At 44.6% G+C, this 24,898-nt stretch overlaps 1 protein-coding gene across 3 annotated transcripts in view; it reads right to left on the minus strand.

Annotated features, from left to right (window-relative positions):
• Positions 1 to 617: 617 nt before the first annotated feature.
• The window catches only part of C2cd3 (C2 domain containing 3 centriole elongation regulator), a 161,772-nt gene continuing 137,491 nt past the window's right edge, over positions 618 to 24,898 (minus strand). Inside the window, exons 31-33 of one of the 3 annotated variants that reach the window (XM_047517677.1) lie at positions 21,996 to 22,914; positions 17,057 to 17,168; positions 618 to 1,425 (exon numbers count right to left, since the gene is read on the minus strand). In XM_047517677.1, coding sequence (XP_047373633.1) covers positions 1,285 to 1,425; positions 17,057 to 17,168; positions 21,996 to 22,914 — 1,172 coding nt within the window. In that variant the 3' untranslated portion in view covers positions 618 to 1,284. Of the gene's footprint in view, positions 1,426 to 17,056; positions 17,169 to 21,995; positions 22,915 to 23,006; positions 23,247 to 24,898 lie in introns of those variants that run through there. The other 2 variants (XM_047517678.1, XM_047517679.1) reach the window with 2 other exon arrangements.

Genomic DNA, 24,898 nt, shown 5'->3' on the forward strand with positions numbered 1-24,898 from the left:
ACTTCCTAGCTACACATATAGGGGCAAAACACTTAACTTTTTTGGGCTTCACTTTAACTTCAAAGGGAACATCATAATATGCAGGTTATAGGGTTGTTTTGAGGACTGGAGTGAAGTGACATGAGCTTGGGGGTGAAGAACAGGGTCCTCCATGGTAGTTCCCTTCCAGCCTTGTGGCTCAGTCACACTGCACACACTGCCCCTTCTGTATCTTCCCACAGAGACTTGTCTACCGTAGCTGCTCAACTGGCTGTGGTCTCACTGAGCTGCCTATCCCAGTGACAAGGGGGACTCTGAGGATCATGTTCCAGGAGACCCTCCCGCTTTACTGACAGATTTCAAGAACTGGCAAAGGAAAGACATATGGGGGGTGGGGCACAGGAAGGGGAGAGGGGAGAGGAACCAGAAAAGGAAATAGTGGGTGTTACTCTAATCTGGACCAGACTGACACTTGGGGGAGCTCAGAAGTCTCATGGTGACCGTGGTCCCCTGTTCTGGATGAGCTTTTCTGGGAAACTGAATGGCTGTCAAGTTTTCTCTTGTAGTTATAGGACAAATGAATTCCTAGCATCCCCATTCCAGTCACCAACCCAAGAAACACTTGTGCATGAATAGAAACATCAAAATGATTTTATTCAAACAAAGATGGGAACAATGACCTCAGATCTGGGTAAAAACAATAAGTTAAAAGCATGGTTAGAATTTCAGACAATCAGGTAAACAGTTTAAAGGAGGCAATTTCCCCCTTCTTTTCTATTATTAATTCAACACAGCATAAAAATAATTTATTTCTATAAAATACCCTTATTCCCAAGCAAATGAAATGGAGTTGGCCCTAGGATTTCCTCAGTTACGTACAATGCATACAACCTACCAACCTACACACCCCTCCCCCAGGCTCCAATCTTTAAGGCAAAAATGGCCTAACCTACTCCACAGAGGTGGGCCAGGTCAGCAGACAGCAGTGTCAAGGACACTAGGAGGAGTTTCTCCACTGAAAGATGCCTGCTTGGGTCCCTTGGTCAAAAGATGAGTGGGCTACTTGGGTGCTGGGATCCATTTTGTTTCTAGTTTTCGCTTCACCACAGAGGAAGAAACTGAAGTCCTGGAAGGTGGAAGCTGGGCTGGTTTGAGACACTCCTCCAGGATATGCCCATGGACTATGCTGGTGGTGGTTTCAGGGTTGAGCCAGCTCCAGGGGAAGCAGACCTGGTGCCTCTTGCAAGCTGGACAAGGCTGAGGGAGGGTGACAGATGGCTCCTTCCCTTAGTCTCTCAGGCTGCATCAGTCTTTCTGGGAGTACTGGGAAGAAAATATCCGAGCAATCCTGCGAGTTTCTTCTTCAGGCAGGTTGGAAGGGACTGAGTTAGGTCTGGGGCGACAAGGCCTCTGGGAGAGGGCTCCCTTGGCAGCTTCACTCTTGTCCTGGAGAGGAAGAAGCCGGCTAAGTTAGCACTGAGGACATGACTTTGGTTCCTCCTGTTTTGGGCCTTTGGCTAACACTTATGTAGAGCTGACTACTTTACAAAGCACTTTAATACCTTATCTTGTTTAATCCCTTACCTCAGCCCCATGAGGCGGGCCCCTCATTCTCCCCATGTCAATGAGGAAACCAGAGCGCAAGTGGAATAAACTCCAGGTCCTACTGCTGAGTAGCAGAGCTGAGATGGGGACCCTGGCTCAGATTCTTCTGTGCCTCTGGGGAAGGAGGGGGCTGTGATCTCTAGAAGAGGTTTAAAGCCCCTTCTTTTGCTGTGAGATTCTAGTTAAGTCATAGAATGGAGTTGGGACTGTCCCACAAGCGACCCTGGGACTATACCCAACTCCTGTGGAGATGTTGGTGAATAATATTCTCTTTGCTTGTTTGGCCCTTTGAGTTCCTGGAGCTGTCAGGTGCCATGAAGCACACAGCCATGGCTGGCGGGTCACTCGGCATCACTCGTTCTCTTTTGAGGGCTTGCCTTTGGGTTATGACACTGGTCCTCTCATCTCCTCTCTGACTCACTCAGTTTTTCATTCAGCCTTTTTTTTTTCACCCTTTCTCTTCTGCACTGTGTCAGGTTCCTGTGCTGAAGGAGCTCAAAGCTACACAGTACAGCCACCTGGGGCATCTGGCTGACAGCAGGGTCCTGGGAAAGAGGTGGAGGCCGGTCAGGGAAGAGGTAGTGCTAAAGGAGTTGGGAGCAGCCACCCAGGCAAATCTGGTTGACTTTATAGCATGCGGCATGCCCTCCAGATAGATCTCTTCCCTGTCTCCAATCCCACAAGCTGAGGTCTTTGCAAGCTGCTGGAGCCCTGAGAACACACTGCACTGCTCCCCAGGCACTGAGTCAGCAGCTTGATGGAGACCCCAGAGATTGCAACCACCCCTCCCCCCACTTCCCGCTAGTGGGAAACTGAGGCCTAGCTAGAGTTGCTTCCAGGAGCAGGAACATACATAGCAAGAATACTCAGGAACATGAGTATTCTTTTCTTCATTTCTTTATCCTTTTAAATGCCAATGGTGAAAAGGAGAGTCCAGAATTAATTAAGCTCTGGGAGACACAGAGACTCACTAAAGAATCAGGATGGCAGCCAGAACAAGATGAAGGGAGTAGGGCTGGTATACCTGGGTCTACTGCTCAGTTTGTATACAATCCCTTAGTGTTTAGAATTTTAGACTGGGCAGGAACCCTCAAGTTACTTGCCTACCCCCATTTTTTTTCATATGCAATATACTTTATTGTAAATTCCACAGTTAATTGAATAATTAGAATAATTTGTTTTTTATTTTTTAATTTATCTTTTAATTTTTTACAGACTGTATTTTGATTCATTGTACACAAATGGGGTACATCATTTCGTTTCTATGTAGATTCATACCATTTGTGCAATCAAACATATACATAGGAAAATGATGTCTGTCTCACTCTACCATTTTTCATACCCCCCCTCCCTCTCCTTTCCGTCTACATAATCCAAAGTTCCCCCTTTCTTCTCTCACTCCCCATCCCCTGACCCCATTATATATCATTCTCCACTTATCAGGGAAGACATTTGGCCTTTGGTTTTTTGGGTGTGGCTTATTTCACTTAGCATGATATTCTCCAATTCCATCCATTTATTTACAAATGCCATAATATTATTTTTCTTTATGGCTGTATAGTATTCCATTGTGTATATATACCAGAGTTTCCTTATCCATTCATCTGTTGGAGGGCATCTAGGTTGGTTCCGCAATCTAGCTATTGTAAACTGAGCTGCTATAAATATTGATGTGGCTGTGTTACTGTAGTTTGCTGATTTTAAGTCCTTTGGGTATAAACCGAGGAGTTACCCCCATGTTTTATGGGTAGAAAACTGACCTTCAAGACAGTAGCTGCTAGACCAGTGAATGGGTAGGACCAAGCCATGGTGACCAGAGGCTTACAGTGGGTGGGGAAGAGATTGCCTCTTATAGCAAACATCTCATTCTTTCTAGAACCAGTGGTTGTTGTTCTACCATGTACCAGGTCTGTAGTTAAATCAAACCCTCTCAGGGTCTGTGCAGCGCTGTGCATTTCCCTATACCCCTCTACTTCCAAGATCCAAGGTGGGTGTTTCTTGAGCTATTTGGGATTTAGAGGTAATGCAAGTCCCATTCCAGTCCTCTGGGTCAACAGCTGTGACTTATTCTCCATTTTTTCTCTGCTACAGTGAAAGGGAGCAAGGGAGATATTTGTTAATGAGGTAAATGAGAAAACAGGCCTAATAGCTTGGTCCTCTGCCATAAGTGCAGCTAAACTCTTGGTTCCTGCGAGGGGTGAGGGGGGATTGGAAAATAAAGAATCACAAACACAGATTTTGAAGATTCAGCTTGGATCAGGTGGAGCTTTGCTTTGTGATAGAGATGCAGATCTAAAGAGTTATTTCAGCAATCTTTATTTATATATGTCTTGTTATCAGATTAAAGACTATGCAACCATTATTCTTTGTATTCAGGTAAGTTACAGAAACTAGGACATCTATATAGCTTTTCTGCAGTTGCAACCCACAGTTGCAAAGTGCAATGTTAGGAGCTTTATGTACCTCTCAAGCAAGTCCATTGTTAACAGTTACCATAAGACTGGGGTTGTGGCTCAGTGGTAGAGCGCTTGCCTAGCATGTGTGAGGCACTGGGTTTGATTCTAGCACCACATACAAATATATAAAATAAAAGTCCATTGACAACTTAAAAAAAAAAAGTCAAACATCATTACCCTATGTACATGCATGATTACACAAATGGTGTGACTCTACTTCGTGTACAACCAGAGAAGTAACATTTGTACCCCATTTGTGTACAATGAATCAAAAAAAAATTAAAAAAGTTACTCTAGCGGGCAGGAACTGGAGAAGCAGAGCTGGCGAAACACTGTGGTTGTCTAGCATAAGAATTCCTCTATTCCTAGGAGCTATGTGCCTGAGATCAAGGTCAGAGCTGATAGGACTCTTGCACAGAGCCTCCTCATGCAGGGCATTGCCATAGCAGCTAAGCACCCTGTGTCCTTGCACAGAAACACTTCCAGGCACCAGGCATGCCATAGCCATGAGGTCATCAGAGACCCCCAATCTCAGTCACTGCTCTCCCATCCTCTGTCACTGCTCTCCACAGTCCTCTATCTCAAATTCTAAAATCAGACCTTGTTTCCCCATCTTCCAGAATAGAAGCATTCTCCGTGGAGAGACCTGAATGGGTCTTGCTATCTATGGCTCTAAGGGTCAACTATCTCGGTTCATGAAAAGACCATAAGGGACCTCTGTTGGTGATTCATCAAGCCTTTTAGGAACTGCAGATCAACTCAGTCTGGTCAATGTTTATGGATAATTGGCAACCATGGTTCTCGTCCCCATGGATACAAAAGCTAGAGGGGAGACAGATACAGAGCTATCCAACAGTCACAGAGAAGAGGCTTAAAGCTTAGAGCACTGAGAAAGGAGCAATTAATAATAGCTGGGAAGGTCCATGGAGGTTTTACATAGAGCTGGGATCAAAGACAGGAGGGGTTTCAACAGAACTGGGGTGGGCATGAGGCCACAGGAGAGGGCAGGAGTGCAGCCTGCAGCTGTGGGCCAGGCCCTTATCTGCCCTGGGGCTGAATCCAGCGTGGCTGGTTCAGCCAACCTTCCAGCACCCACACCCAACCCAGTGACCTAGAGAGGGCCTTATCTCCACTGCCCAGGCCCAGAGTACAGGACAGGGCTTTGTGTATAGGGCAGGACAAGGGTGTGGAAGGATGGAACACGCACTCAGCAGCATTTGACTTTTGTGGACCTTAAAAGGGGTTAAAAACATCTTCATTGGTAGTAAAGAATCCTTCATCAGGGTTGCTACCCAAAAACATAAAGCCTAGAGGAACTGGGCAGAGGGGAAGCTGCCCAGAGCAGGAATGCCCCCAAATGTACTAACTGTTCCTCTGATATATACTCCTACACTACTGCTGGAAGTGGGGGTCACAAGAAAATGGTCAGCACAGTGTGTGCTTTGCAGGAGCCCTCAGCCTTCCTGGGGAGGCAGAACTGTCAAAGCTGCAGGGGCTGCAGGTCCTTGAAGTCTAGATAGTGGGTGTTATATGTGGGGTCAAGTCTCTGGAAGGCATTTTGAAAGAGTGACTTGTACGGGGCTTCTCAGGAGACCCAGATAGGTGTGTGTGTGACCACTGTCCCGGCTGAAGACCAAAACTGGCTTTCCTGTGGTCTGGGTGTCAAGCATGGCAGCAGGCAGGAGCTCTCAGAGTGCTCCATGAAATCCACCAGCTCTTGCATTAAACCTCTCCCTTCCAGGAATCTGCTCTCTTCTGGGCACTTGGACACCCAGCTCTTGATCAGGACAGGCCTCCCAGATTCTTAAAAGAGCCCTCAATGCCAAAGGTGGAGCTCTGCTGGGAACAAAGCATGCAGAAGAAATAAGGTGTGATGATGAAAGGCAAATGTGGGGTTTCCCAGGGCCCCAAACCAAGAGGCTAACACTGGCTGGGAGTTAGTTCTACTCCTGGTTCTATCAATTCTTCTTCCAAGAGGCTCTAGGCAAATTACTTTCTCTCTGGGTCTTGGTTTCCTCTCTAATAATGGGGAGCAGAATGAGCAGAAAATGTAGGAGGTGAGCTACCAACCACACTTTTCCTGGCCCACAGCTCCTTCATTGTCCAGGTCTTGGTGATGAGCCTTTGCTTTAAAAGCTCTATCAGGATGATCCAGTCCTCCTCCTGAGTCTGAAATATGCTCAGATCCCAGCCACTGCATCCCTAGATGGATCCCTGTGAATAGGCCACAAGCTCCCAGGATGTGGTGGGTGCCGGTGTTCCCACTGGCCCTTGCTTCAAGGTATCCTGGGCTTTATTAGAGGTGAGACAGTGGGATGGAATGGGAGGAACACTGGTTTGTGACCAGCCCAATTTTCTTAAGACCAAGACACCTTCTGTTTTTGGATCTCAGTGTCTTCATTGCTAAATGGAGTTAAGAACTTCTGTCTGGTCTTCCTATTCAGGTTTGAACTAAAGCAAAATTTAGATATGACCAAGAGTCAGGCCAGGTGCAACATATTTGCAAAACAGCAGATACACTGGAGCTAGAGCTGACACCAGCTGCAGACATCAGAGCAAAACAGTCTTGCTGTTCTCATCTCAGGGAGGAGCTTAGGCCCAAAAAGTCCTGAGTAGAACTTGGGTACAGCACTTTCCCAAGGACGCTCCGTGCTAGGCCAGGGGGAGGTCTCCCCACTCCACTGCCTTCCCCGCTCTCCCCTGCAGCAAGCCTCTGGCTTGGGGTTAGGGTGGAGTTTGTTGTTTCCCAGAGCACCTCCCTTAAGTGACACAAACACTGACTCAGGAGCTGGAAACAAATCTTTCCAAAGAACTGAAAACTGAAAATAAACAGCTGCCTGGTTCTGGCTGGCTAGGCGGGCCTGCCAGTGGACTGCTGCCTCAGATACAGGGCGAGGGCTCCACACAGCTGCCTATGTGGCTCAACTTTCACCCTGTTGGCTGGCTGCCTTTCCCTTGGGTGGCTCCCAGAATGCTCTCCTAAGGTAGTGATGAGGACTTCCTTAGTGCTAAAAGACAGCAGGGAACTTAGTAGCCACAGCTAGGAGCAGTCGGGGAGGTGGAGATAAGACACTTTGACCCGAGGCCCAGCCCACCTGGCCCAGCTGCAGTATGGCTGGTCTGCTCTGGGCTTTCCTTCCAGTCCTGTGTTACAGCTCTGCTCATGGGGCTCTCACTACCTAAATGCTTCCTCTGTGCTTTATCAGTACCTCATATGCCTCTTGTCCTTGCTCTAAGAAGCCTTTCCTGACAGACCCATTCCACAGAGCCTAGGGTCACCCCTACACCCTGGGCCTCAGGCTACGCAATGAAGGGGCCTGACTAGAGCAAGACTCCTCAGTCTTTTGAACCTATGTCCTGTCAGGAAGAGGCAAATGCCCAGATTCTGGAGAGGAAGGGTTAAAGTTATACTCCTAGAAGAGCTCCTGGCTCCTCCCAGGCTCTGGCCTCCTAGGAGTTCAGGCAATTTGAGCTGAGCACCTGCCAAGAGGCCCATGGGTCCCTGCCAACTTGCAGTCTGTGGCTGGTTCTGGCTGTTTCCCCTGACTTCTGTACACGCTTGGCCAGGCTGTTCATCTCTCGCTAAACACTTTGTATAGCCTTTATCAGAAACCCTTTGACCTTTAGGTCTCCTTTGGGACTCTGTAGAGGGCTAGGACTTAGTGGCTCAAAGAAATAAGGCAACAGGTCAGAACCTCCCGCACGCTTCTCCTCCCCGAACTGCAGGCTGAAGAGGCTCAGGAAGTTCCCTCAGACCCAATCCCCTACCTGTGTGATCTGGTGATTTTGTGGAGAGCTACTTTTCTCTACTAGGACCATGTTTTTTTCCGATGTCTCTGGGTTTACGGAAGAGAAACCAAGAGATAGTAAAATTCTTTGGGCTCCAGGAAGGAAAGAAGTAGCCCCAAAGCCTAAAGACTCACAGACAGCTGGGCAAAGACTGCTGAGGCCAGGGCTCTACCTGCTTGGGTGGGCTGTGTGTTATCTGGGGCTTCTAACTCAGGGTTGGTACTAAACAAGTCAAGTGCTACAGACTGCTCTCTGTACTTCTGGGGCTGACTTGTAGGGCCTCCCTTCCCAGCAACCCCCTCTGCCTCTGAGCTTTGGATCATGTCCCTATTTCTTAGTATTTCTTTCCTACCAGTACCCGCTTCCCCTTCCACATGCACCAGAATGTAACAGCAGAGCAGGAAAGATGTCTGGATAATATTAATAAAAATAAGATAGCTAACACTCAGATGGTACTTACTGAGTTATGCGCCAAGACATTTCTAAATACATTGCACTTCTTACTCAGTTAATCCCTAGCCAATCCTAGGAGGCAGGTTCTATTATGCCTGCTTTTCAGATAAAGGAAGCACAGGAGTTAGGTAACCTCCCCAGGTTATGTGGCTCATAGTGGCAAGGCTAGGTTTTAAACTTGGGCACTCCTAACCATTATATGACACTACCTGGTAGGAGAGAAGAGGGACATATGGCCTCAAACTAACTCTTTGATGCCCACTTGCCAACCCCAGACCAGACAGGCATGTTGCCCAAGACCTCAAAAAGCCAACAGCAGAACCAGGGCAAAAACCCCAGTTTACTGATTCCCAGCTTGTCCACTGTCTAGAGCTTCAGACATGTCTGACACTGGTCTGGCTGAGTGGAGGTGACAACACCAGAGTGGGAGGGGGTGGGCAACTTAAGGTTTTCAAGGTACACTCTGGCCTGGCCTCATCTCCTCCTTCCTGCCTTCTACAATCACTCTGAATAACAGCGTCTGGTCCCATGTGTATGGTGAAGCCGAGGTAAAGCCAGGGCTCAACACAGGACGGTGCAGAACAAGCCAGAGCTCGCCTCATGGGAAGGAACCACCAGGCAGGCAGGGCAGAAGGCCAAAGCTCAAATGACAGGTTGCTTCTGATTCCTACCCTATCCTGCCAGTTTCATTCCAGGCCCCTCCCTCCCCACCTCTGTTGTTAGTACCTTTCAGCTCCCAAATTCCATGGAGTATCTAAGGTTTCTTCTCTCCAACCCACAGCCTGCAAAGCCTTTTCTTCATCTTTGCTGAATTCTACTCAAGCCACCCCATCTAGCTCTGTCTTCCTTTCCCCAAACTAATTCCCCTCTGCTTTGTAGTAAATGCTAATATAGGGAAGTGTCATTTGAAAAAGTCCATGAATGGTTTGGTGACCAGTGCCTCTCAAAGAACTTGGAGCTCCTTGAAGGCAGTGTCCACAGCACCTGCTCTAGCTCTTTAACATGTCAGGATTTGGTAGGAGTTGGAGGTACTTAGAAAGCTGGCTTCCCTGGAGAACTGTGGGCTCCTGAGAGGAGGAGCCATAGTTCTGTCTCCACTCATGCTGAGCTAGGAGTAGAGGTAAGGTATAGTCCAAGTTGAAAGCCTAAACTACTTTCCTACTCTCTGGTCTGCCTGACCTCAAGCTTAGTTCTGGACTTCACTGAGGGGAAGTCATTGGAGTGTAGAGAAGTCACATAATTTATTAAATCTCTTAAGAGGCTAAGAAGATGCTGTATGGGGAATGGGTTGCCTGGGCAGTGCAGAAGCACAGAAGGAAGTTAAGAGGTTCCTATAATAATCTGGACAAAAGATGTTGATGGTGATGGTTTAGACTATGGTGGTAATGGCAGTAATGGTGAGACATGGTTAGATTTATATACATCTTAAAAGGTGGAGCTTGGAAGCAGAGCTATCAGGAAGGATTTCAAGAGTTTGGGCCTTTACAACTAAACTAGAAGGACAGAGTACCCATTAACTGAGAAAGGTAAGACTGAGGCAGGAACAGACTTGGAAATAAAATCTGAATTTCAGTTTTAGACATGTTACACTTGAGGCATTTATAGATATGTTAGTCAGGTTTCTGTTGCTGTGACAAAACATTTGAGATAAACAACTTAAAAAGAGAAAAGATTCATTTTTGTTCACGGTTGCAGAGGTTTTGGTCTGTGATCACTTGGCCCTTTGCTTTTGGGCCTGTGGTGAGGTAGTACTTAATGGTGGAACAGCATGGTGGAACCAAGCTGCTCATTACACGGCAGCCAGGAAGCAAGGCACAAAAGAAGGGGCAGGGGTCCCTGTGAACCCTTCAAGGGCATGCCCCAAAGACCTTCCACTAGACCCTACTTCCTAAAGATTCCACCTTCCAACAGTGCCATCAGCTGGTGATCAATCCTTTAACACGAGTCATTGGAGGACATTCCAGATCCAAACAATAAAAACATCCAAGAGGAGATGTTGGGTAGGCAGATGGGCATATAAACCTACAGTTAGAGGTAGTCTGGGGTGAGATAACCATTGGAAGTCTTCAGCAATATAGAGGGGAATGAGAGTTTTGAAATTGAATGGGGTCACTAGAAATAAATAGAGAAGTCTGAGGATGACATCCTGGGTCAAGGTTTATAGCAGCTCAATTCACAATAGCGAAGCTACGGAACCAATCTTTCAACAGATGAATGGACAAAAAAAATGTGGTACATATACACAACGGAATATTACTCAGCCTTAAGGAAGAACAAAATTATGAGGAACAATATGGCATTTGCCAGTAAATGGATGGAACTGGAGACTATCACTGTGAAGTGATATAAGCTAATCCCCCCCAAACCAAAGGCCAAATGTTCTCTATATGTAGATACTAACACACACTAAGGGATGGAGGTGGGGAGAGTAGAAGTACTTTGGACTAGACAAAGGGAAATGAAGGGGAGGGAGGGAGGATGGGAATAGGAAAGACTGTAGATGAATCAGACATAACTTTCCTGTGTTCATATATGAATATATGACCAGTGTAACTCCACATCATGTACAACCACAAAAATGGGAAGTTATGCTCCATGTATATATGATATGTCAAAATACATTCTACTGTCATGTATAACTAAGAAGAGCAAATAATAAATTAAAAAAAGTTAAAAAAATGACATCCTAGATACCCCTATATTAAGAAATAGAGGAAATCGGGGGGCCCAGCAAAGGAGGCTGAGCAGAAGCAGCCAGTGGGGGAGGAGGAGTATCAAGGAGTAATGCCTCAAAAACAAGTGAAGAAAGGATGCAGAGTGGAGAGAGAATCTCTGTCACACCGTTCTAAAAAGTCAAAAAAATTAGGCATGAGATTTGATAGTTGGGTTAGAAACACGGAGGTTTTTTTTAAAAATAACTTTTATTTTTGACAATCTCCACAAGCGTCACCTTCCTTTCTTTCCCAGTGGTAAAGTGTGTGAAGAGTGGGAACTCACTTGGTTAGTGATAGAAAAGTGTGGATGTGAGTAAGACTAGTTAGAAATAGTCACAGAGGAGACTGTTGGGGTTGGGCTGGGAATGCTGACAAGTGAGTGGATTAATACTTAGGGACAGAATTAACAGGCCTTGGTAATAAATTGGCTGAGGATCTTGAGCTATAAAGAAGGAATGAAAGACGATAACTATGCTTCTGGCAGGAGTAACTAACTGCATGGATGATGGTTGAATCTTCTGTGATGAAGAATGCAGGTGGTAGTGGGGTATGCAAAGGAAGATGCCAAATTCAGGTTTTGGGACATAATGAATTGTTTGTACAACATCAAAGACAAGACATGCCAGGTGCAGTGGTGCACACCTGTAATCCCAGCAGCTTGGGAGGCTGAAGCAGGAGGATTGTGAGTTCAAAGCCAGCCTCGGCAACTTAGGGAGGCTCCAAGCAACTCGGCAAGACCCTGTCTCTAATAAAATATAAAAAAAGGTGGGGATGTGGCTCAGTGGTTAAGAGTGACCCTGGGTTCAATCCCCAGTGCCAAAAAATAAAAAAAAAATTGAAAAAAAAGAAAAAGGCAAGACTTTCAGTATGCAGTTGGATCTATTTGTGTCTGCAGCATGGGAAAGAAGGCCAGACCAAAGTTAAGGATTTTAACTTTAAATAATAACTGAAGTAATCAGAGTGGCTGAGATGTTCCCAAGAGAGACAATCTACAAGAGTAGAAGACATAGTCTGAGGAACAAAATATGTGAAGTAAATTACCACTGTTCTCATCTTCCACTTCTCTCCTTCCCTTTAGGGAGCTGATAAGACTGATAAGATTAGTTTACAAGCAGCTAAACAAACAGAATCAGAAATAACGCCAAGAAGCTGTCTCAGTAAAGAATCACTTCACTGCAAGAGGGACAAGAAAGTGGAAGCAGTATAAGTCAAGTGACTCAAGAGGAGGGTGAGCCTGGGCAGCAGGAGGGCTGTGCAGCAGTCTGCTAACCAGCCATCCATCTCTCCCATCCATCTCTCCCTTTCTTGAAGAGATGACATCCGGGGATGGGAGGTCAAGGCTGGCCTCTGTACCCTATCTGTGCACCACTTGCTATTCTACAGCACCACCACCCAGTGAGGCCTGATACCCCCAACTGACAGGTGAGCAGCAGACTCAGAAAGGGAGGAAGACCCGACTGATGTCACACAGGTCCGTACAGATTCACTATACTGTCGTGAGAAGGAAGGAGGGAGAAAACTTGTTTTACAAATTCTTTTTTTTTTTTTTTTGGGGGGGGGGGTGCTGGGGATCGAACCCAGGGACTTGTGCTTACAAGGCAAGCACTCTACCGACTGAGCTATCTCCCCAGCCCCTTGTTTTACAAATTCTTGCAGTGGAGACTGTCTGGGAGGTTCCTGGGCTCAGGTGCATCATTTCAAAGTGGAGTGCAGGATTAGGCCTTCCCTAGATCTTGTGGGGGAAAACCAGAGCAACTGACAATAAAAGATAGAAGTGGAATGACATTTCTAAAATGTTTAAAGAAACAACAAAATTCAAGTTAAAATCTATTAATCTATTTAATGGGGGAAAAATATCTTTCAAATATGAAGGCAAATAAAGATATTCCAGACAATGGAAGCTGGGAGAATCGGTTACCTGTAGGTAACTAAGTGAAATTCTAACAGAAGCTTTTCAGGCTAAAGAGAGATGGTCCCAGATATAAATCAGGATGCAAAGATTGAATGAAGAATTCTAGAAATAGTACATATGTGGATAAATATAAGAGACTATTTTTTTTGTCATAAATTCTTCCAAGTGAGGCCATTTTTAAGACTTTCAGAGACTCCAAACTCAGCAAATTACAGTGTCCCTGCACAAATATATAATTCACAATTAAATCTAAAATAAATCATAAGGATAAGGAAGTCAATTAAAGTTCTGACTTATCCCATGGTAAATATTTTTGTTGCTTAAAAAATCTAATTCTTAAAAATATTTTCTCTTACTTTCTTACATTTTGGTGTCTCTACTTGCTAGTGTCAAACTAAACAACAGAGCGAGGCTCTAAAGAACTGATATTTATTTGGGAATAAGCAGGAGCACTGCAGTGCAGAGCAAGTGTGCCACAGAAACCAGGGGGTGGGGGAGAGGGACACTAAAAGGCAAAATGAAGGTGCCATATGTTATTTTGAAAAAAATAATCCTTGGCCACAAGGATGACTACCCAGGGTGTCCAAGGATCAATAACAAGGGTGACTGGCACCAAAGTTGAATAAACAGCTGCTTGGTAGATGTCCTGGCAGAGGTACTTTCTGTGTAAGGTTGCAGTGGCCTTTATGCAAGGTTGTGGTTCCAATATAATCTTTTGTGATAGAGTTTGTCAAATACCCCCTCCTAGCTCTACTATTGTTATTATTATTATTAGGGTTTGACCCAGAAACTCAGTTTTGATTCTGATAACTTTTAAACTAGTGTCTTAAACATACACTCAATTTGACTCCTAGATTATTTGGCAACAGCTGTCAGCCAGCCAAGAGCATAAAACTCTGAGAAAATTTGTTGCAACAAATGCATCAGTAGGAAAGAGGCTCGTCACTAGCAAAAATGATCAACCTCCTGGGGTTTCCGGGGTGGCAGGTGTTTCAATACTGAAACTGGGACAATTCTGGGAAAACTGATACTCCTTACCTTACCCAGGACCCAGGATGAGGTCTCAGGGAGAGAAGTGGCTCTAAGAGCAGCAAGCAGTGGCAAGGAAAAAACTGGATTAAGAAGTGCATGAGGTTTATCTTCTCAAAACTTGACTTGCTATTTATTTGAAGTGAAAATTCTCATCTCTCCCTCTCTCACACCTTATATCTCGTGTTTAAAAGACTATCACAGGTGAGGTGGCACATGTCTGTAATCCCAGTGACTTTGGAGGCTGTGAGACCTTGTCTCAAAATGAAAAAATAAAATAAAATAAAATAAAGGGTGGTAGACTGCCCCTGGGTTAAATCCTCAGTTACCACCCCACCCCCCAAAACACTGAAGATCGTATGGGAGTAGGCACATCATAAAGACCCAAACACAAGGCAGGTACAGCAGTTCTGCTTGGCAGGTGAGGGAGGACAGCTCAGACGGGTTCACAGACCTCCCTTCCTGTAGCACATGACTTATTGCCACTTCACCCACTTGGCAAGAAGGGTAAGTGAGAAAGGGAATTAAAAGTGTCTTACTTAATTCCTGTTATCAACCTAGTAGCTATTCATGATTACTCTGGGGTTATTTTGGAGACTTAGAAAGGTCAAGTCACTTGCCCAATATCACCTAGTTTCCTATTTGCAGATCCAGTATTTTGCTCCATGGATGTCTCACATCAGAGCTTATGCTTGGTGCCTGGACACAGTCCTTAGCTCCTAGCATAAGTGTTTTGGCTATGTGTGGAAAAAGCAAGGGAAAATACAGAGAGGAAGAAGATGAGCTGGTGATAAACCAAGGTAGGAATAAAGACCACAAAGTGCAGAGCTTCCTGGGCAGGGACTAGCATTTCTCTTCCTCTAGGAAAAGACAGACAATCCTGACAAACCTGAGATGTATGGGAACTTAAAGTGATTGATCTGTCAAATAAATAATGGTGCCAGGAAGGCTGAAGTACAGAGGGGGAAGGAAACTAGTTAAAGGTTCAGATAGTAAATGGCTTCTCTTCCAAACCATAATGACAGGCGCTCAGGACACTTTTGAACTGATCCCATCTTTTATCTGCTGTGGCCTCTGGGAAAGCATACATGTTTAAATGTTGACTATTTATTTGAAATCTATTTAAAAGAAGGCATTTTGGGCTAAAAAATACATCAAGTGTCACGATTTTCAGGTGGTGTAAAAGAAGAGGAGAGTTTGGAGTAAAAAATTGAGATTCACTTATGGTTTGGGTGACCCTGGGCAAGTGACTTAGCCTTTGTTCATCTTAGTTTCTTTATATAATACAAAGTAGAAATAATAATGCTTGGCAGGTGTGTATAGGAAGCTCTGAGTCTTAACTTTCCTCATCTTCTAAATGAGAAATAGTCTTATCTCACTGGGTTGTTAGGAGAGTTAAATGACTTTGAACATGTAGAGTGCTTAGAATAATGCCTACTTTTACAAAGCCTGTTGAACAGAGGTTACTATCACAATGAATAAACTAATTAATTTAATTAAACTCAGGGGAATTTAACCACTCAGCCACATCCCCGGCCCTTTCCTCTTGTCTCAGCCTCCTGAGCCACTGGGATTATAGGCGTGCACCACCACCCTTGGTCAAACTAATTCTTTTTTTTTTTTTTTTTTTTGGGTGCTGGGGATTGAACTCAGGGCTTTGTGCTTACAAGGCAAGCACTCTACTGACTGAGCTATCTCCCCAGCCCTAAACTAATTCATTTTTAATACTAGCCTGCATTAATCTCTGAAATAACACACACACACACACACACACACACACACACACACACACACACAGAGCTTCATGCCTGGTTCATTCAGGGCCTAGAGAGCGCCCAGCACACAGTACTACTTCATGGCTCCTTTCTGTCATTGCCATTATGCTTTCAAGGTCAACAATGACCACTGTCCTTTCAGATCTGAAAGAAAACAAATTCTTCATTCAGTTTAAATCATATATTCTCCTGTACTTAACACTCTTCAGTGATTATCCTTGCATTTAGAATAAAGTCTCAACTCCTTTCCTTGGCTTACACATCTGGGCCCTTTGATGTCATTATGTCAGTCATTGTATTCCAGTGCCACCAGTTTTGATCATGTCAAACTCTTTTCAGTCTTAGGGACTTTCATTTACTGTTTTCTCTGCCTGGAAAGTCTTCTCCAAGTCTTGAACATGGCTGAATCCTTCTCGGTAGATGTAGAAGTCAGGAATACAGATTATGAAACCAGATTGCTTGGGTTCTAATTTTGGCTCTACTACTTACTACCTGGGTGACCAGAAAAGTTACTTAACCTCCCTTTGCCTTAGTTATAAGATCAATAACAGTATGTTTCTAGCTTGTAACAGTACCTGATACATGATCCACCATGACTGTCATCCTTCATCTTACCCATAGCCTCCTCAGAAAGATCCTGTTCATAAAGTGGTACCTAGTATACATAACATTCTATAAATATTTTATTTTTTATGAAGTGTACTCCATGAAGACAGTTTGTCTATCATATATTTATGCTTTAAATTTAGTACCTAGGACAATGCCCAAATGATTAGAAAAGAAGTTATTATTATTTTCTTGCCACCTGCAACAAAGGTGAGGTGCTTTGCCAAGGCAGAGAAGCAGAGAGCTGGATCTGTATTAGTTCTAGCCACTTACCTCGGTTGAATGCTGAATTGTTTTGGGGATGTTTTATAAACAGCAAATGGGTATATTATTGACATTTTCTCCCTCAGGGGACCAGTGTGAGGTCCCCTGAGGGAGAAAAGCATGCATTTTCTGTTGCAGTGTCCTCCTTCTACCCACCTTTGCTTAGCTAGAGCTCCCATAGCAATCAGTATGCATTCTTAGCTGACTCTAGCTCTTATGCTTCAGTGCTGATTTTTTTCTTCCACATGTCAGTCTTAGCTGACAATGTCCTGCTCTTATACATCTGCTCTTCCTTATGTTTCCTGAGCTCCTTGCCCGGTGCTGGGTCCTCAGAACAGGCTCAGTGCAAGCATGAGATGTGAACGTGTTGCAGCCTTTCCAGGAAGATGGCCACGGGCAGCTCTGCACATTGTGCATTTTTAGGGAAGAGAAGATGACTCTACTGGAGAGGGAGATCAGTGGCTGTTCTCTTACCTGGTCTGTTGTGACTGGTGGTGGCAAAGCTGCAGAGAGTGAGAGCAACCGCAGGGAGGCCTCCAATTGCTGGGGAGGCAAAAAGAAGTTGGGCACCACAATAGGCTCTGGGCTGTAATGGTAGTTAAGGAACAAAAATAACCCTTACCACACCAGCATCTCCACTGACCTCCACCATACCATTCATGTTTTCCCCAACTTACCCCTGCCCATGAATCCTTGGCTCAAATTGTTCCCTCTCACTGAAGGCTCTGCCCACTCCTAACAAATCAGTCTACATTTCTTTATGGGTCAGTTCAAATCCAGCCTCCTCCAGGAAACCCTCTCCTAATCCTAGCCCTTGGCAGTCTGCAACACAAGAATGCTCAATTAAGTCTGAGGTGACTCAATTTGTTTCCCTCACTATTCCTCATGTTTCTCAAGGGGAGAGTGATTTCCTTCAAGGACCTTAGTATCTCTTTAGGGTCACGAGGCTGGTAGGTGGCAAGTGAAGAATGACACTTGCTGAGGGCTCACTGGTTTAAAGTTGACCTTTTACCTGTTTTCTCTCATTATGTGGAAGCGAGAGAGGAAAAAGGAAAAAAAAAGTATGTGTGTGTGTTGGGGGGCCGCCGCTATGGTGGGGCAATCTCATGAAATTGAAGGGAGCTCAGTAGAGAAAAGGGACCAGGAGAGGGAAAGGGGAAATATTGGAGAATGATACTGGCCAAGTTATACTGTTATGTGCATAAGAAATATGTAAAAATGAGTCCCACCATTACATATAATGCACCAATAAAAAAATACAGGAAAAAAAAAAGCTGACCCATGTGACAGGGAAGGGGTGGTTCCAGGGCCATGGCCTTTGGCAGGATGGAGGTGCCTGGTGTTCAAAGAGGGCCTATCTTCCTCACTGTTGTCTCTGCTCACATTCAGAAACAAGGCTCTACATAAGGGGCTGTCCACACTGGTCCACCCAATTTGGAAGTGAGGCCTAGAAGGCAGGTTCCAAAGCTTGTGCTTCTGTCTGTACTGTGTTCTTCAAATATCCGCTGAATCAAAGCACTGATTCAGTTTGGTTCAACTTAGAGGACAGTAGAGGGGACTGTGATGGCCCAACTTCTTATTTCTGTTTAATAAGCTAAGTATGGTTCTGATTCCAATTTGTTTACCAGATTTTCTATTTTGTTGTTGATCTTCCATGTTAGACTCTGGAATCCAAGATGGCAGAGAAGGATTCGTCTTTTTCAAAGCCATATTCCTGTCATCTAGGGCAGGTCTGGCTGAATGAATGAAATGTATCCAAGTCCAGCTTTGGTTCAAATTCCCTATTTTTCTGTAGAGAGGTGGGGGTGGACAGGAGGTCCTGAAGGGAAAGAACCCTTGACCCAAGCCTTCTCTGGAAGCGCAGATGAGGCAGAGCCTATTGCTGCTGCTGAGTGCAGGGGCTCTGGTAGCCAGGCAGCCAGTGCGGTGGGGAAGGAGCAGCATTGTGGGAGGGTCAGAAGCTCTCTTCATTCTATCACCCGCTGCCTGCACTGGGTCCTGCACCAACAGGAAACTCTCCAAATTTTAAGTTCTTTCTCCTCAGTTTATAAAAATGTGTAAGTTTTCCATTTAGGAAAAGTTTAACCCTGCCCTCTTGCCCCCAACCTTGGGTTCCCTTCTAGTTACCACTCTGCTGTGTCACTTTACAAGGTGGCAACTTCAGGAAAGTTGACTTTTTGTGCCTCAATCTCTTCATTTTTAAAATAGATATGAGAATAATGCCCATAGTCTGTGGGGGATTAAGCGAGTTTACACAGGTCAAGTGCTTAGCGTGGTACTTAATTCAGCAAGACTTGACAAATGCTAGCTACCTTGTCTCCCCAGCTTATGGGGAAAAGGTGCCTGTTCTGGCGTCCTCCCGACTAGTACCCTTACCCATGCAAGTCTGGTCTGTTTTCACTACTGCAAGGTCCCCTTGCTCAAGCCAGTGAATGTGTACCAAGTCCCATTTCAGAGTGAGGGCTGTGACCTGAAGCTCCCTATATTCTGCTTTTACCTCACCTGCCCCTGGTTCCCAGCTCTGCTCAGCTCCTGTGTGGCTGTGCCTTGCTTTTTACACACTGGTGACCACTGGGGGCTCTGTCTCTGTTCATGGTTCTCCTTTTTCATATTGTTACCTTCATCAGTTTCCGAAGAGGCTCATCTTTATACCTGATCCTGTCTGAACTCCAGGGCTGCATCTCTTCCTGGATGTCCCACAGGCACACATCCAAAATGGAAACCTATGTCTTCCCCCCAGTCTGTCTCTGAGGTGCTCCCTATCCAGTAAATGAAAACACAAACCTTGCTACTTGTGACAGAAATCTCTGAGTCACACTTCATGTTTTCCTCCTCATTCCCTGCCCTCTATCTGGTTCTCCTAAATCTATCCCCTTTCTCTCCTATACTTTAGGTCGGACCCTTTCCATGTCCTGTTATTCCAGATTTCCTGACTGGTCTCCTTGCTTCTGATCTCCCTGATCTATAAGGCACTAAGTGACTTTTCCAATATGTAAATCTGACCATATCATACTTTTGCTTAACAGTTAACATTTACCAAACACTATTTATGTACCAGGCACTATGCTAGGTAGTTCATACCAATTTAATTTTTATAAAACCCTATAAGTACTATTATTTGTCTCCATTTTACAGATGAGAAAATTGAGTTTGTTTGTTTCCAGGACAGAGTCCAAGTACCTCAGCCTGGTCGAAGATCCAGGTTCTGTCTCAGATCTCACCTTCCCATTATCCCTGGTTCCAGACACAGTAAACTGCTGCCATTAGTCAGGCTTTCACCAGACTCTACACACACAGTTTGTCCTGGCTTGAACTTTACCTTGGCTCTGCCTACATAGTTAATGGCTATTCATCTTTACAGTCCAGTTCTGACGTCTCTCCTACTAGATGCCTCCAAGCAGAGTTATGGCAGTTCCCTTCTCTTACTTCCACATCTAACCACAGGTCTTGGAAGAATAAACTCTCTACCTGTTTACTTGACTGACTCCTACTAGAAAATGGGAACTTGAGGTAAGGTCTGATTCAAATCCATATTCATCACCTAGCACGAGACCTGGCAATACTTATTTTGCTAAAGAATGAATGGAGTCAGGTATTGTGGAGCATGCCTTAACATCTCAGTGACTCAGGAGGCTGAGGCAGAAGGATCGAAAGTTCGAGGTCCCCAGCACCCAAAAAAAAAAGAAAGTTCAAGGTCAGCCTGGACAACTTAGCAAGACCTTGTCTCAAAATAAAAAAATAAAAAGGGTTTGGGACATGGCTCATTGATTCAGCACCCCTGGGTCCAATCCCCAGTGCTGGGGAAAAAAATAGAGAGAGCAGGAGAGAGAATGTATGGTTAGGAAGTCCTGGATCCAAGTAGCCTGAGGACCTGGACACATGTGGCAGCTCTTCCACTAACAACATCAGGAGCACAACTAAACTGTAAGGGCAGCAATTATCAAGAGCCAGGATGAGTGAGGCTGGGAAAGAACTTCCCTGGAGATGGTCAGCTTTGAGTCCTCAGCTCCCAGTCAGCTCCCCTGTTAAACCTTTCCTGAGCCTATTTGCCTACCCTGAGATTTTTCTCTAACCTATATCAAGTCACATCTGTGTGATATGTACAAGTATCTCTCTCTACCAGTTGATTTCCTCAATAATGACTATGGTAGTTCAGTTTAATTAGTATTTACTGATTCTCTGTGCAATGTCATAAAATGAGAAAAAGACAAAGTCATTGATTTCGGGAGCTGAAAGTCTGGTGGGTAATGGATTACTGTCTCCCTTTTACACGAGAAGAAACAGTCTCAGAAAGGTTAGACCTAAAGTCACACAGGTAATAAGATGCTGGGTTTAGAAGGACTAAAATAAGGCCCTTTGACTTCTAGCAGAGAAAGACCTCTAGTTAATGAAGTGTCCTGATTCACCTAACTAGCCTGCAATATCCCCTACTTGTCAGAACACCAGGTGGCCTGATCTGAACAGTTGGTTAGGTGCAGATATGAAGGCTGCAGATGGTGCTAAGTGATTTCCTTTCCCTATAACCTGCCAGTCTGTTTCAAAGGAGGGAGGGAGGAATGTCAGGTGTTCCTTCTTCCCATCAAAGGTGTTATCTATTCTGGGGTCTTGGGTAAATCCAACTCAGTGGTGCCCACTTTAGTGCTATCGTTTGCTTTTTTTTTAAGTATTTTTTTTTTTTTTTTTAGTTGTCAGTAGACCTTTATTTAATTAATTTATTTTCATTTTTATGTGGTGCTAAGGATCGAACCCAGTGCCTCACACATGCCAGGCAAGTGCTCTACCACTGAGCTACAACCCCAGCCCTACTGTTTGCTTTTTTAAAAAGAATCACATCTTAGGAAAGTCACTAGAACTATGAGCCTGTTTTTTTACATGCAAAACAGATGACACCTACCCAAAAGACTTGTGAAGACTGAAGTGTCTGTAAAGCGCCTGGCTCATAATATATGCTCAAACAATGGTAGATTCTATCTCTTTCTCTCTACATCTTCCACTTCTGTTTTTTTTTTTTTTTTCCCTTGTGCTGGGGATTGAAGCCAGGGCCTCATGAATGCTAGCCAAGTGCTCTATCATTATCTATACCCATAGTCCCTCCCTCTACTTCTGTTTTAACTAAGATCCTTTGAGTGGCAAAATACCCAACAGATGAATTAGATAAATATGGTAGGCAAGCTTATGACTGCTACCAACACCTAAACCCAGTTCAAAGTATTATGCTTCGGAGGGTTGGTGTCATGTTAGATTTGTAGCACCTGTCATGCAGGTAAGTCTTCTGAAGGGTCTTCCCATGTCCCTCCAGTGCATCCCACGAGAGTGGTCATTGCTCACACCCATACTTGGTTAGCCTAATGCCAACATCCAAAATGCTTGGAGATGGCTTAAGGGGCCACTTGTGGGAAATACCAAAGGATACAGAAGGCTCTTCTTTGTGGACACCTCTGATCCAGCTGTCACCTGCTTCTGCCCAATGTCAGAGCAGTGCACAGGTGGCTCCTTATGATTTTCCCTTTTGTTCCGGGAGGCTATGTGTACAGAGAACTTCTCGAAGCTATCAGTAGAGTCACTGAGCTCACTGGAGGCAGCTTCATCCTCAGCCTGGGCCCCTTGCTCAGGCTCCTTGTCCTGATTTGCCCGTGATGAGCTCCATCCAACAAAAGTACTGCTCTGTTGGATTCCTGAGCACTTTAGACGTGGGAAAAGATGAGGGTTGGTTGAGTTAGGCTGTTCAAGCCTGGTCTTAGAGGCCCTACCTTCATAAGCAACAAGACTTTGGGTAGGAGAATCCTGCAGAGATAGGGGGCTGACAGCTCTTTCTGGGCTAGACAGACAGCTACTTCTGACCTTGATCTCCTCTCTGGGAAAAGGCCCTGGAGAAGGACAGGAGGGGCCTTCCTTCTGTACCTCAGGAGGCTGAGGGCTGATGACCTCACTTGTGTCTGACACAAAACTGGACCAAGGGCTAGTTTTATCTGTCACAGTGGTTATTTCATTTAGGGTCCTGGGCTCAATGATGTCTTCTTCATAATCCTCATCACTGTAGGGCAGGCCTGCTTCAGTGTCCTCAAGGCTCTGTATCCTTGTAATGGGTACCAGATTCCCCAGGGACTCATGGAGCATTCCTCCTCCATTTGAGGTCTCTTCAAGAGCAGGAGGAGGAGGGGAATTTGTTCCTTCATTTGCAGCTCTTGCCAATGTCTTATCTGGAGTTGTGCTTCGCTCTTGTGTGGCCTCTGTGTCCTGAGCATCTGGGAGTGTGGTGACCTCTCTGCTTCTACTCCTGGCTCGGTGAGAAGTCAAAGCTGCTTGAGAATTCCTGGTGATAGTCTGCAGATCTGAACAGCAACAGATATCACTCTTATTACTAGGAAGGGCCACAGACAACTCAAGGTTCCCACACTGGCCTTTAGCTTCAGAAGTAGCTTTGCAATCAGACTTTGAACAAACCTTAAAGTAGTTAAACCACCCAAGAGTCAGTAAAACTATATTCAAGGCGGTACAATTTCTAGTACTTTATTCTAATATCAGAGGACCAAAATCTAATCTATTTATAGTTGTGGATACATCTGTGGAAACGTTTTCAGGACTATCTGCTCATGCTCAGGAATTTTCAGGAACTGGGAGTCCTGGCAGGTATGTTCATGCTTCCATTTACTTCAGTAATTACCTATATTAAAAATCAAAATGAGAATCTACTTATTTATCTATTTGATGACAGTTACTAAAACTATCTATTTTACTTGGAAAATAAAGTTAAGAAAATTAGTACCAGCCACAAGACAAGAGAAAACCGAGGCAGCAGGTCTTTGGGAGAGAGCCCAGCCTTTGGAGCTGGTCAGTTTTGGTTTCAAATCTTTACTGTCTCATGTTAACTTTTCCATCATGAGCAAACTATCCTCTCTGAACCTGTTCATCTTAAATGGTGATTAACACCACCCATTTTACACGTTACAGTAAAGAATATATGAGGCAGCCCTGTACCAAGAAAAAGAGACAGAGAGAGAGAGAGAGAGAGAGAGAGAGAGAGAAACTGAACTATATCCTCAATCCCTTTTTCTTTTTCTTTCTGGATAAATACCAAACTCCTAAGTTTACCTTTAAGGCCCTCTAGTTTCAATCCTTCAATTCTCTTCTCTCCTCTCTCCATGTTTAACATACCCTTTAAAGGGATTCTCCTAATTGCTTCCATCTCTATCCCAAACAAGCCTCCCTTTTGTTTTGCTCTTCTGTTTTCTTTCTTGGGGTAAGTTTCTTTAGCTGACTACAGAATGTGAGATTGATGAAGGCAGAGAAAATAACTGTCTTGTCTACCACCATATCCTACTTGAACTAGTTTTAGAATTGAGTCTGGAGCAGTTGATCAATAAGTAGTTGAATGAATGTATTCAAGCAAGTGAAAGTGAAGCATGGGGCATATATACCTGGGTTCCTGGTACTGACAGGTTAGGCACTGTGGGAGAGTGGAGAGGAAGAAAGTTTGTATCTGATATCAATCATGGTATTTGCCCACCCTCACCACCTTTAAAAGAGAAAATTGAATTTATTCATCCCTGTGTGGAATTTGCACTCTGTGTGTGTGTGTGTGTGTGTGTGTGTGTGTGTGTGTACGTGTGTATGTATGTACATGTATGTGGTGTTGGGGATTGAACCCATGGCCTCACTCATGCTAGGCAATTCACTGAGCTACCTCCCCAGCCTAGAATCTACATATTTTACTTGAATAAAATGACACCAACTGAGGGCTAAAGATGCTGCCCCAGTAGATCTCTCAATATTCCTCAAAACTTGCCTGATAAAGATTTCCAGGTCTTTTTAAATGGGGTGGGGGCAAGTACCAGGGATTTAATCCAGGGATATTTTACCATTGAGCTATGTCCTTGGGGTCTTTATATTTTTTATTTTGAGACAGGGTCTCCCTAAGTTGCTGAGGCTGGTCTTAAACTTTTGATCCTCCTGTCTTAGCCTCCTGAGTTGCTGGAATTACAGACATGTACCACTGTACCTGGCAAGATTTCCAGGTCTTAACCCTGGATCCTGGTTTAGCAGAATGGAGCAGAACCCAGGAATTTATATTTTAAAATAAGTACTCCAGATGATTTTTTGTGGGGGAAGTACTGGGGATTGAATCCAGGGATTATCTTCCACTGAACTACACTCTCAGTCCTTTTTATTTTTTATTTTCAAGACAGGGTCTCTCAAAGTTATTGAAGGTCTCATTAAATTGCCGAGGCTGACCTTAAATTTGTGATCTTCCTGCCTTAATCTTCTTAGTCACTGGGATTATAGTGTGTGCCATAATGGCCAGCTCCAGATGATTCT

The sequence above is a fragment of the Sciurus carolinensis genome, chromosome 11 (assembly GCF_902686445.1).
Source record: "Sciurus carolinensis chromosome 11, mSciCar1.2, whole genome shotgun sequence".
Taxonomy (NCBI): domain Eukaryota; kingdom Metazoa; phylum Chordata; class Mammalia; order Rodentia; family Sciuridae; genus Sciurus; species Sciurus carolinensis.